The sequence below is a fragment of the Eptatretus burgeri genome, chromosome 1 (genome assembly GCF_056783735.1).
Source record: "Eptatretus burgeri isolate ZD-2024b chromosome 1, Ebu_testis_v1, whole genome shotgun sequence".
Lineage (NCBI taxonomy): Eukaryota > Metazoa > Chordata > Myxini > Myxiniformes > Myxinidae > Eptatretus > Eptatretus burgeri.
The window spans coordinates 17,507,973-17,520,940 of NC_140961.1; the positions used below are offsets into that span (position 1 = coordinate 17,507,973).

Here is a 12,968-nt window from a genome sequence, read left to right on the forward strand (position 1 = left end):
TTGCTTATATATTTTGCTTCAGTATCATTAAAATTCTGATAATGCTATGTCCACACTTCCTACATGCAAAGCAGACATAAAACCAACGAACATAAGTGGGATCTCAAAAAACACATCGAGGAACAGTCTCCAGAGTGCCACTGTTTTTTGCTCTATATGGTGTAATGGTCAGAACGACCGATCCGAGTGTGGGAGGTCGGCGGTTCAAACCAGACCATAAGCTGAGTCATCCCAAACACATTAAAATGGCACGTGGTGTTTTCTTGCTCGACGCTCTGCATTTTAAAAGGATCAAGCATGGGCAAAGTTGATTAAAAAAAAAAAAATAAACAGCGCAGACTTCAATGATCCTAATGGCTTCCCCCTACGTCTAAGTTCCTTGGAAGGGAACTCGTATAATTGGTAACTGCTGGACTTGTGTCCAACTGTCGACCCGGCTATAAACCTGCACCCTGGAGTTTGGCATGCAAGGCAATGCATTCAATGTGTGTACCATGCAGTCGATGGAAGTTCAGCCAGAGGATCCTTCTGCCAGCCAGCATTGGTCGTCGGCCGAACGGCTTCCTCCTGCATCAAAGTTCCTTGTGAGCCAAGTCATTGTATTATAATGCACGGTGGCTGTTTATGGCAAAGATGCTTCCTCATTTCTCCAGTATCCAAAAGAGCAGCAGCTGGATAACTATGGACATGAGTTCTTAAAGAGGGCTCGAACCCATAAACTCTTGCACTTGTCGAAGCATTGAACATGGAGGATTTCCACATTGAGGTCAGAGAAAATATCTACAGGATTTGAAATTTCTGAAGGGAGACTTTACACAATCATCATTAAATACTTGGGTATGTTCACGGTCTGAGACAGATGGATCAATCCCCCAGAAATTCAGGTCTCACGAAGAGCACGACGACGATTGGCATCATGTTGGGACCTTCTCAAATCTCTCAATGCACAACCAGCTGCCTTCATTGCTCATCTGGAAAATGGTGATGAAACATGGCTTCACCCCCAGAATCACAAAAAACAAAATTTGAACCTCTGCAATATAAATATGCAGGATCACCGGCACCTAATACATATTGCACCCCACCCCTAGCAGACCAAAGGATGTTGACCAAAGGTGTGCATGGCAAAAACCTTCATGACCTTCATGGCAAAAAGTCTGTGTACAAGGCCTATGTTGCGTAGAATGCCATTCACGACTATGGCTTCAAATCGTTGGGTCACCCTACCAATGTCATGATATGTATGCATGCTGGTCTCTATCCGGCAATGGGGGTCACCACCCCTGCACTGTGTGCCCGGCGATAATCTGTGGTTGTAGATTGCCAACTCTGCATCACGTGACCGAGACGGCAGCACTATTGTAAGGTTGTACACATGAGGCATGGTATCACAAGCAGTCATCCGTTTTCCTTATGCAGAATGTGAGAGTGGAATTGAAATTTAGAGATGAATGAGTGTACAGTATGGGGTATCACTCCTGGATAAAATAAGTGTGCAGGTGGATAGAAAAGGTTGGAGAAGGCAGGTAAAGTATGCATGAATTACAATGCCCTGGGAGACCATGGGAGGCCATGTCCATACAGAACATCGCGCGGGAAGAGTAACTTATCCCTAGTGATCAATGAATGACATTAGATATCATTACTATTCAAATTGACGTAAACCACAGTACCGTGCACACGATAGTTGATGACCAACTTGATGACTTTTGCAAGGTATCGTGTTGGTCGGTGCTCAAAATGCTCACAGATGCCCATAAGGCCCAGCATTTGAAAACCAGTACAGCCTTATTCCACTGCATCCATAATGAATGGGATGATTTCCTATCTTGTAATGTGACTGGGGAAGGAACATGTGTGTGTGTTCCAATCTGAACCAAAATCAAAGAGATCAAAGCATGGAGTGCCTCCTACCTATAAAGAAGTTTATGGTCCAGCAGTCTGTTAGAAGAATCATGCTGATGGTGCTTTGGGATACAAATGTTCCCCTTTTGATTTCATTCAAGAAACAGACTGTGACCAGCTCCACCAACTGTGAAATTAGATTTGCAGACATAATCCCAGTCTCCTGTCCCAGGGTGACATTTCTCCAACAGGAAAATGGCAGACCTCACACCACCCACAACAGAGGGTCGGCATTACCAAACTCAAGTGTGAGGTTGTCTCACACGTGCCATTTAGCCCAGACCTTGGCACATCAGACTGCCACCTGTGTGGGCCCTGAAAGGAGGTCAGAAGTGGCAAACACTTCAAGTGGCACGAGAGTTTCAAGGAGGGTGTTTGAGTTTGATGACGCACCAATCCTAGTGTTCGATGCTGCAAGCATCAGGAAGCTCATATTGAGATGAGACAAATGCATCGCACTCCTCGGGGATTATGTTGACAAATGAACAGCATTAGGGATCCCTGTGGGCTTAATACTTAATCTTTAAAGGCCAAAATTATTCCCACGGCTCACTTTGCAGGAAGCATCTGGAATACATTTTAAGTTTCAAAAGGACACCTCCAACAAAACATCAGGATCAAACAACATCGTGCAGTCAGCTCGATAACGGATATTAAAAGGAATAATAAATAAATGGACTGTTAGTTGGCAAATTGCAAAGTGAAAACTAAACATAATAACACGCTCCGATAATTATGCACGGATGCTCGCTGTGCAAAAATTACACTTTAAAATAATTTATGATGGAGATAATACATTTGACAAATAACCTGTCATATCATCCCTACTTCACCGCCACCCCAACTAATCCAGACGAGGTCCAACACATTTTTCTTTCTTCCCTTTCATTAATTTTTTTTCAGGTGCTAATCAAATACTTAATTACCAAATGTCCCTGCTGTTATGCACAGCCCATTGCTTTAACGGTGCATGGGAGCTAACGGTCCGTGCCAGAACAAGCAAAATTACAAACTCACAATTTGGATGATTAAAAAAAAACCAAAAAAAAAAAAAACAAGCACGGAATGTATCCCTGACCGACCAACACGGAATTGCAAACTAATGTTGATGGATGGATTTTTGCAGGGGAAGAAAAAACAAAAAAACAAAACCACAATTGGAAAGATTAAGAGCATCATGTGGCGTTTCCGAACCGATTTGGGTGTGCCGATCCATTGCGTACCTCCAAATATTTTGCAAACCATCATGGATGACGATAATAGTGACAGTGACCGGCGACCATCAAAGAGACAAAATTACGACAAAGCAGGATGAACAACGGCCTTCCAAGAATGGTTGCTTCTGAAGTGGGGAGGATGGAGAAGGAAATTCCACCTGAGTAAATGCCCTGCTGAATGTGGTGAGGAAAGTGGGGCCATTGTTGTGATGTCACTGGTATACAGAGTATCCCGGGAAGTGACGGCACTTCTCCCAAGATCAGTGGCTGAGTTTGTCTCATCAGTATGCCCATGTGTGTGTGAGATGTGTGTCTGATCCATTTCGTGTGTGTGTGTGTATATATATATATATATATATATATATATATATATATATATATAGTTATATATTTATATATATATATATATATAGTTATATATTTATATATATATATATATATATATATATATATATATATATATATATATATATATATATATATATATATATATATATATATTCTATCTACATATAGCCTGGTGTTGGCGTAGTGGTTGGGGTAGCGGCTTGGGATCCAAAAGGTCCTGAGTTCAAGCCCCGTTGGCCGCTTGAATTAATACACACCAGGAGGTTGACTCAGCCTGTCATCCTTCCGAGGTCGGCGAAGTGAGTACCAGTGTACTGGGCCCGGTGTATACCCCGGTTAGAATAGGTGTACCATATCCCTGTGTTGTAAGAGGCGACCAGGGTTGTGTAAGGAAGGGCATCCGGCGTAAAACCTGAGCCAAATCATTATGCGGATCATAACGGATGATCCGCTGTGGCGACCCCTAACGGAAGCAGCCGAAAGAAGAAGAAGAAGATGTATATTTTCTATATACATATATATATATATATATATATATATATATATATATATATATATATATATATATATATATATATATGTATATATATCATCCAATCAATCATTTAAGGAGTCAACTTCAGTATTTCAAGCCCTGTGCTAATTCATCAGCTTTTCTACTCTTCCCTGCCTTTCTTCTCCCTCCAGCTCTCTCGTTGCTTCCTTCAGCACTATCAATTATTCCTTCGTATAGTCAGTACTTATTCTCCTCTTCCATCTTAGTATCGTTTTTTTTTTTTCCAGTATTTGAAAAAAAAAAGGTGAAAACTTCTCTGCAATAAGGAGAGAAATAGATCAAAGTGGAAATATTAAAGTTGCAACCCCACTGGTCTCCACATTTGAAGGCGAGATGATTCAAGGCTCACCTGTAAGCATAGCAGTGAGTGTGAGAAGGTGAGCACTGCAATCATATGCACAGGATGCGAGGAGACTGCGGGACAAGGGTGGAGGCAAAGGGAACTCGGACATGACTATGCCGATTTCTGAAAGTTGCCCTCCGTCGTTCAGAGCACCCAGGTAATCAAGTTCCTCTAAGGCGCTCATGAGGGCCTCTGGGGCTATGAAAGAAAGCCAGGATTAGAGAAAGAGATTAGATCAAGGTCAACTGTAACAAAGGGAAAATATTACTTTGTCATTATGAAATGTGTGAGCATCCTCTGCAGACATCCCATTTTCATTGTCCAAGTTAAAGTTGCAAGCAAGATCATCTATACATTAGGGTTGGCCTGTTGGGTGTACCCATCTTAGCACATGGCTCATGATACTGGGATGCCAGGATAAAAGTGACGTATACCATACGCAGGGCCGCATTTAGGGCGGAGGCAGTGGAGCACGTGCTCCAGGGGTTCCATAAAATGTGGGACAGGTTCTACAATGACAGCTTTAACCCAGTTATTGATGAGTTTCTAATCGCTCTTGAGCAGCGAGTTGCTACATACGATAATGTTCATCAGAAATTCGGTTTTGTCACTCATGTAATCGAAATGAGCGAACCAGACATTCAAGCTTCTGCTGATCATCTAGTCACCATATACAGTAATGACTTAGAGGATACCCTTTGCAACGAGCTCTTGCATTTTGCTGTTCTTGCTGAAGCTTTCAAGGTCGAGCAGCCAAACAATCTGAGCAATGAGTGATTGTTATACAAGCTCTTAATTGATAAGGAACTAAAGGACATGTTTACAAACTTCGAGATAGCGCTGCGTATGTTCCTAGTTCTCATGGTTACTAACTGCAGTGGGGAGCGGTCCTTTTCAAAGATGAAGCACGTGAAAGATCGACTGAGAACAACGATGGGACAGGAAAGACTGAACTCTCTAACACTCATGAGCATTGAGAGTGACCTTTTGCACCAGCTGTCCTTTGATGAAATTGTGGATGACTTTGCCAGTCAGAAGGCACGTCGAGTCAATATGTCAAAGTGTGCTTCCTCCACAGCAGCAGCATAATCTTGTGTATCTGATGATTTTATAGACATAGTTCCACCTGATGTATATTACAGTTATTTCCAAAAATATTTGTGGGGGGGTCTTTTGAAAATTTTGATAATGATCAAAGTTATTTTTGAATTTTGATGAATAAAAAATAATTTTATTGATAAAAAAAAATGATTTTGATTCCATTAAAAATCAAATAACAGCAGTTTTTCGAATGTAAATTCATACAATAAACAACAACGCATCTTACATGCAATATCACAGGGGGCCTTGACATACTTAAGTGCTCCAGGGCTTCTACACGCCTAAATATGGCCCTGGCCAAACGGTTGATTTATCAGTGGTCTCCCAATGTCGTTGCAAGTCATGAAAAATAAATCCTAATGTCTCATTTGTCAAAGGATGTAATGGATTAGGAAACTTCAGCTTCAGCCGAATTTTTCCTCTATATATATATATATATATATATATATATATATATATATATATATATATATATATATATATATATATATATATATATATATATATATATATATATATATATATATATATATATATATATATATATATATATATATATATATATATATATATATATATATATATATATATATATATATATATATATATATATATCCTGGTGTTGGCGCAGTGGTTAGGGCAGCGGCTTGGGATCCAAAAGGTCCCGAGTTCAAGCCCCGCTGGGCCACTGAATTAATACACCAGGGGGTTGACTCAGCCTGTCATCCTTCCGAGGTCGGCAAAATGAGTACCAGTGTACTGGGCCGGTGTATACCCCGGTTAAAGTAGGTGTACCATATCCCTGTGTCGTAAGAGACGACCAGGGTTGCGTCAGGAAGGGCATCCGGCGTAAAACATGTGCCAAATCACTATGCGGATCATACGGATGATCCGCTGTGGCGACCCCGAAGGGGAGCAGCCGAAAGAAGAAGAAGAAGAAGAAGAAGAAATATATATATATATATATATATATATATATATATATATATATATATATATATATATATATATATATATATATCTCTGTCTCTGTCTCTCAGCAAAGGTCCTGGAAGAGCAAGGTTGAATTGACAGTGGGGCAATCAGGCACCAAGAGGGCACAATCCACAAGGGAATGAACAAACAAGGGAAAAAAAAAGAAAAAAAAAAGAGGACGAGGAAACACTGAAACCAGCAACTAAGAGAGTTGGGTTAAGGAGGGTTAATGGGGGTAATAAATAGAACTAGCCCAAACCCCGTCACAGACGGATTCCGTTCATTCAACCACCCTCACCAGCTCACCCACACTCAAGGGACATGGACTGGACAGGGTGTGCTTGCCCCCACCTACTCATCCCCCACCCCTGCCCCATTCCCCACCCCCCGCCTTCAATTTGCTTACCCCCGCCAAAAAATTTCATTACCCTGGCCCCGCCCCCACCTCTTCACTCCCACACCCCCATCTCTTGATTCCCCATCACACTTGTCCCCGCCCCCTGTCCACCCCCTCACACTCAACCCTGCCTAATTCACCCCAGCCCCTGCCCACTCATCCCCCGCCCCCTTTCTCCCCCGTCTCCCACTTTCAATTTGCTTACCCCCGCCCAAAAATTTGCTTACCTTTCCCCCCGCCTCTTCACTCCTCCCCCCTGTCTCAACGCAAAGTGTTTATTGTGCTTCAGATTTGAAAGTTGACTATTGCCACTATGTGCAATGCACTCTTACAGGTATGAAGTCTCTTTCAGTCCAGGTCACAGGACCGAGAAAAACGTGACGCGACCGCTAGGAGGAGCACAAAATGGGTCCTTCAGTATTAATATATAGATAGGTCAGAATGACATAGACTAGCTGACTGTATATTACAAAGAAAAACAGAAGGAAACCTCACAAAGCTGCTGGCCAAGGACCAAACAATCTCAAAATGTCAAAAAAATTAATTATCTGTACAAATAAACAAGAGAGTTCATAGAATACGGATACTCCATGCAGTGTTCAAGTATGGTATTTACTTCAATCTAAATAAAATAATTATTTTGAAGGTCTTAACATTAAAAAAAAAATTCCGGAACATTAGCTCGATTGAAAGTTTTATACGCCACCTTATTTAACATGTCCAAGTACTGCTAAACTGGAGGTTCTTGAAAGTGGCAAGAAGATGATTTGTGTTCTGCAGTGCTCAAGTATATAATTAAATTTCAATGAAATTAAAATTGTAACAAGTCTGGAAACGGCGATGGTTGACGAGCAATGTACACACATCGCCTTTTTTATTTTTTGACCTTCGAGGGGACGCCACGGGCAAACTGGCGGGAATCGGGAAAAACGTAAACGATGAAAGTTGTAGTACTCGAAGAGCACTACTTGCATACCAACTTTCATTCGAAACAGTTGAAAACCCTAAGAGCTCGATGCCCAATTTATTGATGTTTTTTGACATTTTCTAAGTTTGTGACCTTGACCTTGGGACGAAAATGAAAAAAAAAAAAATCGAGCTCCGTGGGGCTATGCAGGTGCCATTGGGCTGACCAAATACCAAAACCCCTGCCAGATTCGACAAACGCCCTCGGAGAAGATGTAACTCGAAACCGGCTACCCCCTAAAAATACGTTTTTTGGGCGTGGCTCCACCCATAATGGGTGCACCACGCCCATTCTCAGGAAAACACAACTACATCATGATATAAACCTCCCAACCAAATTTTATCAGGATCGGATCAAAACCCACGGAGATATGCTCGGGACAGACAGACAGACAGACACACACACAACGAATATAGTGGTCACTCTGGTTGGCGCTCGTAAACCAATAGTCGCATTAAAAGTTCCAGAAGTTAACAGTCGTCGACGCAGATCTATTAATTATTACATCACCCGAACCAACACATTACATAAATTATTTATGCCTCTTGTTTGTGTCCTTCATAATGTCCTTAAAAACAGTAAGGTTCCAGTTTCGAATGATTTTCAATTTTGTTTAACTGCCAGGCAGGCAGACAGAGTAAAAAGATGATCTCACTCCTCTCTGCGCATGTGCGATCAGAACAACTTCAGAGACAAAGTACATTGAAACGGCAGATTTGTTTTCCAAGTCATGTTCTGATTCGTGTACAAAATATAACAGACCAGGTCAATTTTGACAAAAAGACAGCCATCGAGGCATTTTTGTTAATGGACGGCCTGCATGTTCACGAGAGGTATTTTGATGTGCTGAATCCAAATCAAGTGTATGCCGGACACGATTTTGCGATTTTAACCATCTACATTAAAATGTCAGCCAGTCTCAAAACAAAATACATAATTTATGCACCTCTAGAGTTGTTTTGCTTCCCAAAAAGTCAAAACAAAATCACGGAAGATCTGTGCTGGTCATTTAAGAATGATCATTTCAATATATGCTTGGTGTTGGCTTAATGGTTCGGGTGGTGGGCTTGGGATCCTATGATCCTGAATTCAAATCCCACTCAGATGTTGAATTAATACCAAGTGGGGTTGACTCTGCCTGTCCTCCTTCCGAGGTTGGCAAAATGAGTGCCAGCTTGCTGGTATCCTGTGTCGGAGTGGTGACCCGTCCAGGATTGTACCCAATAGCCAAGGAGACTGCATAGGCAGCACCAACGCTCTGCACAGAGTATGGTCCCAATGGATGGAATTGCACACTGCAATAAGTTTTGACTGGCATAAGTATAGAGATATATCCTTTCATGAAGCTTTGGTTATAATAGTTATGTAACAATGTCCAAGGTCTTTATAAATGAACTTTTGATGTTTTCACTTTTGTTGGATATTTCAACTCATTAACATGGAAGACTCAACCGACTAGATGGTATTCATAGAACACGTACCCCACGCAGTCTTGAGAAGGACTTGGTGCGAGCCAACTCTCTTGGGAGCAAATTTGTAATTACATCGATCTACACTTCTGAGGTTCCTGTGTACAAATTAGACTTTTCAAAGTCTGCTATAGAGTGTACATTAATAAGCCTTTACAAAATAGCTTTTATTGTCATTCTCCAGTGTTTTCATAACTACAAAGGCTGATAAAGATGTCAGAATAGATCGCTAAAGAATAAAATGGGAGATCGTTAAAACGCCAAATTGCACTTCATCCACTTCACTATTTTTTTTGCCGAGCACAATGAAGGCTGAAGCCATTACAATGATTCTAATTTCTAACATGAGAAAGTGACATGGTCTCTGGGCATTAGGCATTGTTTAATTCACCATGTAAGTTAAGTAGGGCCGTGCATCATCCAAGTAATAGACACTAAATCACATGTGGTAAAGCTTCAATTTCCTCAATATGTACCTTATCAAATGGTCATGTAACATGTGGTAAAGTTGAAATTTCGTTCTTGAACAGTTTTTCATGTATGCTCTTAACACCAGAACTGCCACTTTCTAAATGCTAGCAGTGATGACCGGGTACCAAGGCATCCTGCTTTGATCGGACACTTGACCCATTTCGTCCAATTTATTCAATTGAATTCAGAATGGGATTTAAAAAATATATCAAATTAAAATCAAATGGAGGACCAAATAAAATAGGTACTGCATTGGAGTCATCAGAAGGAACCCGAATAAGCAAAAACCAAAGATGAAGTCATCAGGAGGATCCTGAATAGGACTCGGGTTGCAAAATCAAGTGACCTATCAATTATTCGTGAACACCCTGGTGTTCCCCAAGGCTTGGAGAACATGTGTGTGAAGTTTCTCGTCGATCTGTCGAGCCATTCTAGAGATGATTTTTAATGGTTTTAGGGTAAATGCAACATGGCTGTGAAGCCATGTGACCTACGAAGTCATAATTGGGGAACTTTGTGTTCCTCATGGATCAGCAGTCATACTGGTAAAGTTTTGCTTTGATCTGTTCAGCAGTTTCAGAGAAGTTTTTTTTTATTTTTTATGGCTGCTGAACCACGTGACCGAAGACTTCATCATTTTTTTTCTGTTGACCAATTTATCCCGAGATGACCCTCAATTTTTTTTCATACTGATCGGATGTAGCATTCTGCTGTATGTAAACAAATATGACATCATAACAAAGGCACCGATGAAATCATAAAAAAAATAAATCACTTATTCCCCATGGGACAGGAATGAAGTTTCAATATATGGTGAAAATTTTGTGTCAATTCAACAGGCAATTGCAGAGTAAAGGGAATATCAAAATGCAGACAAGTATGTACATTACCGATTGCTTAACCCCATTTTTCGCTTCTCGAGCGCGAGCTAATTATCCCCGAAAGAGAGGTGCACCACAAATTGATTTGCAGCATTGTGCAGCATTGTACTGTTCAGGGTGTTCCAAGAAGAGTTAATATATTGAGTAACACAAATGATACAATGATACCCTTTGTTTTATATGATACAGAAGCTCATGGAGTTTTCTTTACTTTCAGGTCTTGTGGTTTAATGTGAAAGAAAATGGTGACTCTAGAGGAGAAAGCTCAGTGTGTCGAAAGGTTCATCGGGACGAGGTCAGACACGCAAGTTCAGCGTAATTTCTGTACAGGGTATGAAAAGAATCCGCCATTGTCAGAAACAGAAAAGTACCGGTCGACCAAGCACAAGTGCAGCAGATGTTGAACGAGTGCGTGAATCATTCCAACAAAGTCACAGAAAATCAGTCTGACATGCATCTAGAGAACTGTGACTACCATCCACCACTGTACACAGGATGATTTTGCATAAAAGACTGAAGCGTTATGCTGATAAGGTGCAGGTTCTGCAGGAAGTCAAACCAAATGACAGACCCAAATGCAAGACCTTTGCCTTGGAAATGTTCAGTCACATAGAGGATGACGAAGATTTACTGAAAAAGGGCATGTTCACAGAACAAGCTTGCTTTCATGTATCGGTGAAGGTTCAACCAGCACGATGTGAGGATCTGGGATTCTGAAAACCCCCACGTGGTCATCGAACAGATATGTGACGGTCCAAAGGTCAATGTGTGGTGTGGCTTTCTCCATGACCGCTTGGTGGGTCCGTTTTTCTTTGAGCCAGATACAGTGACCTCAAAATTTACATGAACATGTAGGAAGGATTCACCTTCCCACAGATTGAAGACCTACAACCTGACATCATTTTTCAACAAGATGACGCTCCCCCTCATTGGACCTTAGTCGTTCAAGCCGTCCTGAATGAAAAATTTCCAGGTCACTGGATTAGCCAAGATGGAACAACTGTCTGGCCCCGCTATCACCAGACATAACCCCCCTTGATTTTTTTTTTCTGTGGGGGTTATCAAAGATGTTGTTCACAACACCAAGGTAGCAAACCCACAGGATCTTCGTTCTCGAATCACAGCTGCATGCGCACTGGTGGACACAAACATGTTGAGCCAAACAAAGCAAGAACTCGTGTACCACCTTGATGTCCTGCGCGTGATAAACAGAGCTCACCTTGAAGTGTATCAATGGTGTGCACAAAACTTTATGAGTTTCTGTATCATATAAACCAAAGGGTATCGTATCATTTATGGTTCTAAATATATTAACAACCAAAGTTGTCCAGGTCTTTTTGGAACACCCTATACAACATGCCAAGAGGACAAGAACCAAAAGCCGACGACATTGACACCAGTAGGATTGAAGACAATCGACGTTGTCCGACAAGTTATGCAACGACAATTTCCAGAGAGCTCCTGAAAAACTTAACCATGTTTTCTCACAGACACTAGTGCTGTCAATTAGCTGGCATCAGGACTGTTACTAATCATACACAAGTCAGGATAAAAATTGACAGATTGAAGACACTTGATGGCAAAGCACAGAAATCCAAAGTCTGTTCCACAACCAATTCATCGACTTCAACCATTATGCCACAAGTACAGTTACAGAACCAGTCACAACCTGTTAACTGGAATCATATATTTTGCCAAGAAAGCACAAAAAGCGAAAATTAATGACATACAGGAAATTCATCTCAAACCTCTCTCCCTCCTCCAAATCCTGGAGGCATCCAATCAAATCTGTTTCTGGTGAGTGTCCCCCCTCCATCCCATCCCTAACCTCAAATGGCCGCACTGGTGATACAGCACATGAAAAGGCTGAATGCCTAAACTCAGTGTTTGCATCAAAATCTTGTGTCCAAAACCCATCACTTTCTCTACCCACCTTACCCAGTCGCACCAACTGTCCCTGGACTCTGTGTCCTTTTCTCCTGACAAGGTGGAGAGCTTGCTTTCAAACCTCGACGCAGATTCTGCAACCGGTCCAGAAGGCATCAGCCCACGTGTCCTGAAAACATGCTCCTCTGCTCTTACTCACCCTCTCTCTGGTCAATTCTCATTTGTTCAAGGTCATCTGCCATCTCCTTGGAAATCAGCAAACATTACTGCCCTGCATAAAAAGGTGCAAAAACAGATCCCTGCAACTACAGACCAATCAGCCTTCTCACAATCATCAGCAAGGTTATGGAATCAATCATCGTTTCAGACATTAAATCCTTCCTCTTCTCCAATGGCTTGATTTCTGATCATCAATTTGGTTTCAGACCAGGTCACTCTGTCCTCATTATGC

At 41.5% G+C, this 12,968-nt stretch overlaps 1 protein-coding gene across 1 annotated transcript in view; it reads right to left on the bottom strand.

The window, feature by feature from the left end:
• The window catches only part of DQX1 (DEAQ-box RNA dependent ATPase 1), a 97,742-nt gene that overhangs the window by 23,576 nt on the left and 61,198 nt on the right, over window positions 1–12,968 (bottom strand). The window contains exon 10 of the mRNA XM_085873746.1: window positions 4,376–4,567. Coding sequence (XP_085729872.1) covers window positions 4,376–4,567 — 192 coding nt within the window. The remainder of the gene's footprint in view (window positions 1–4,375; window positions 4,568–12,968) is intronic.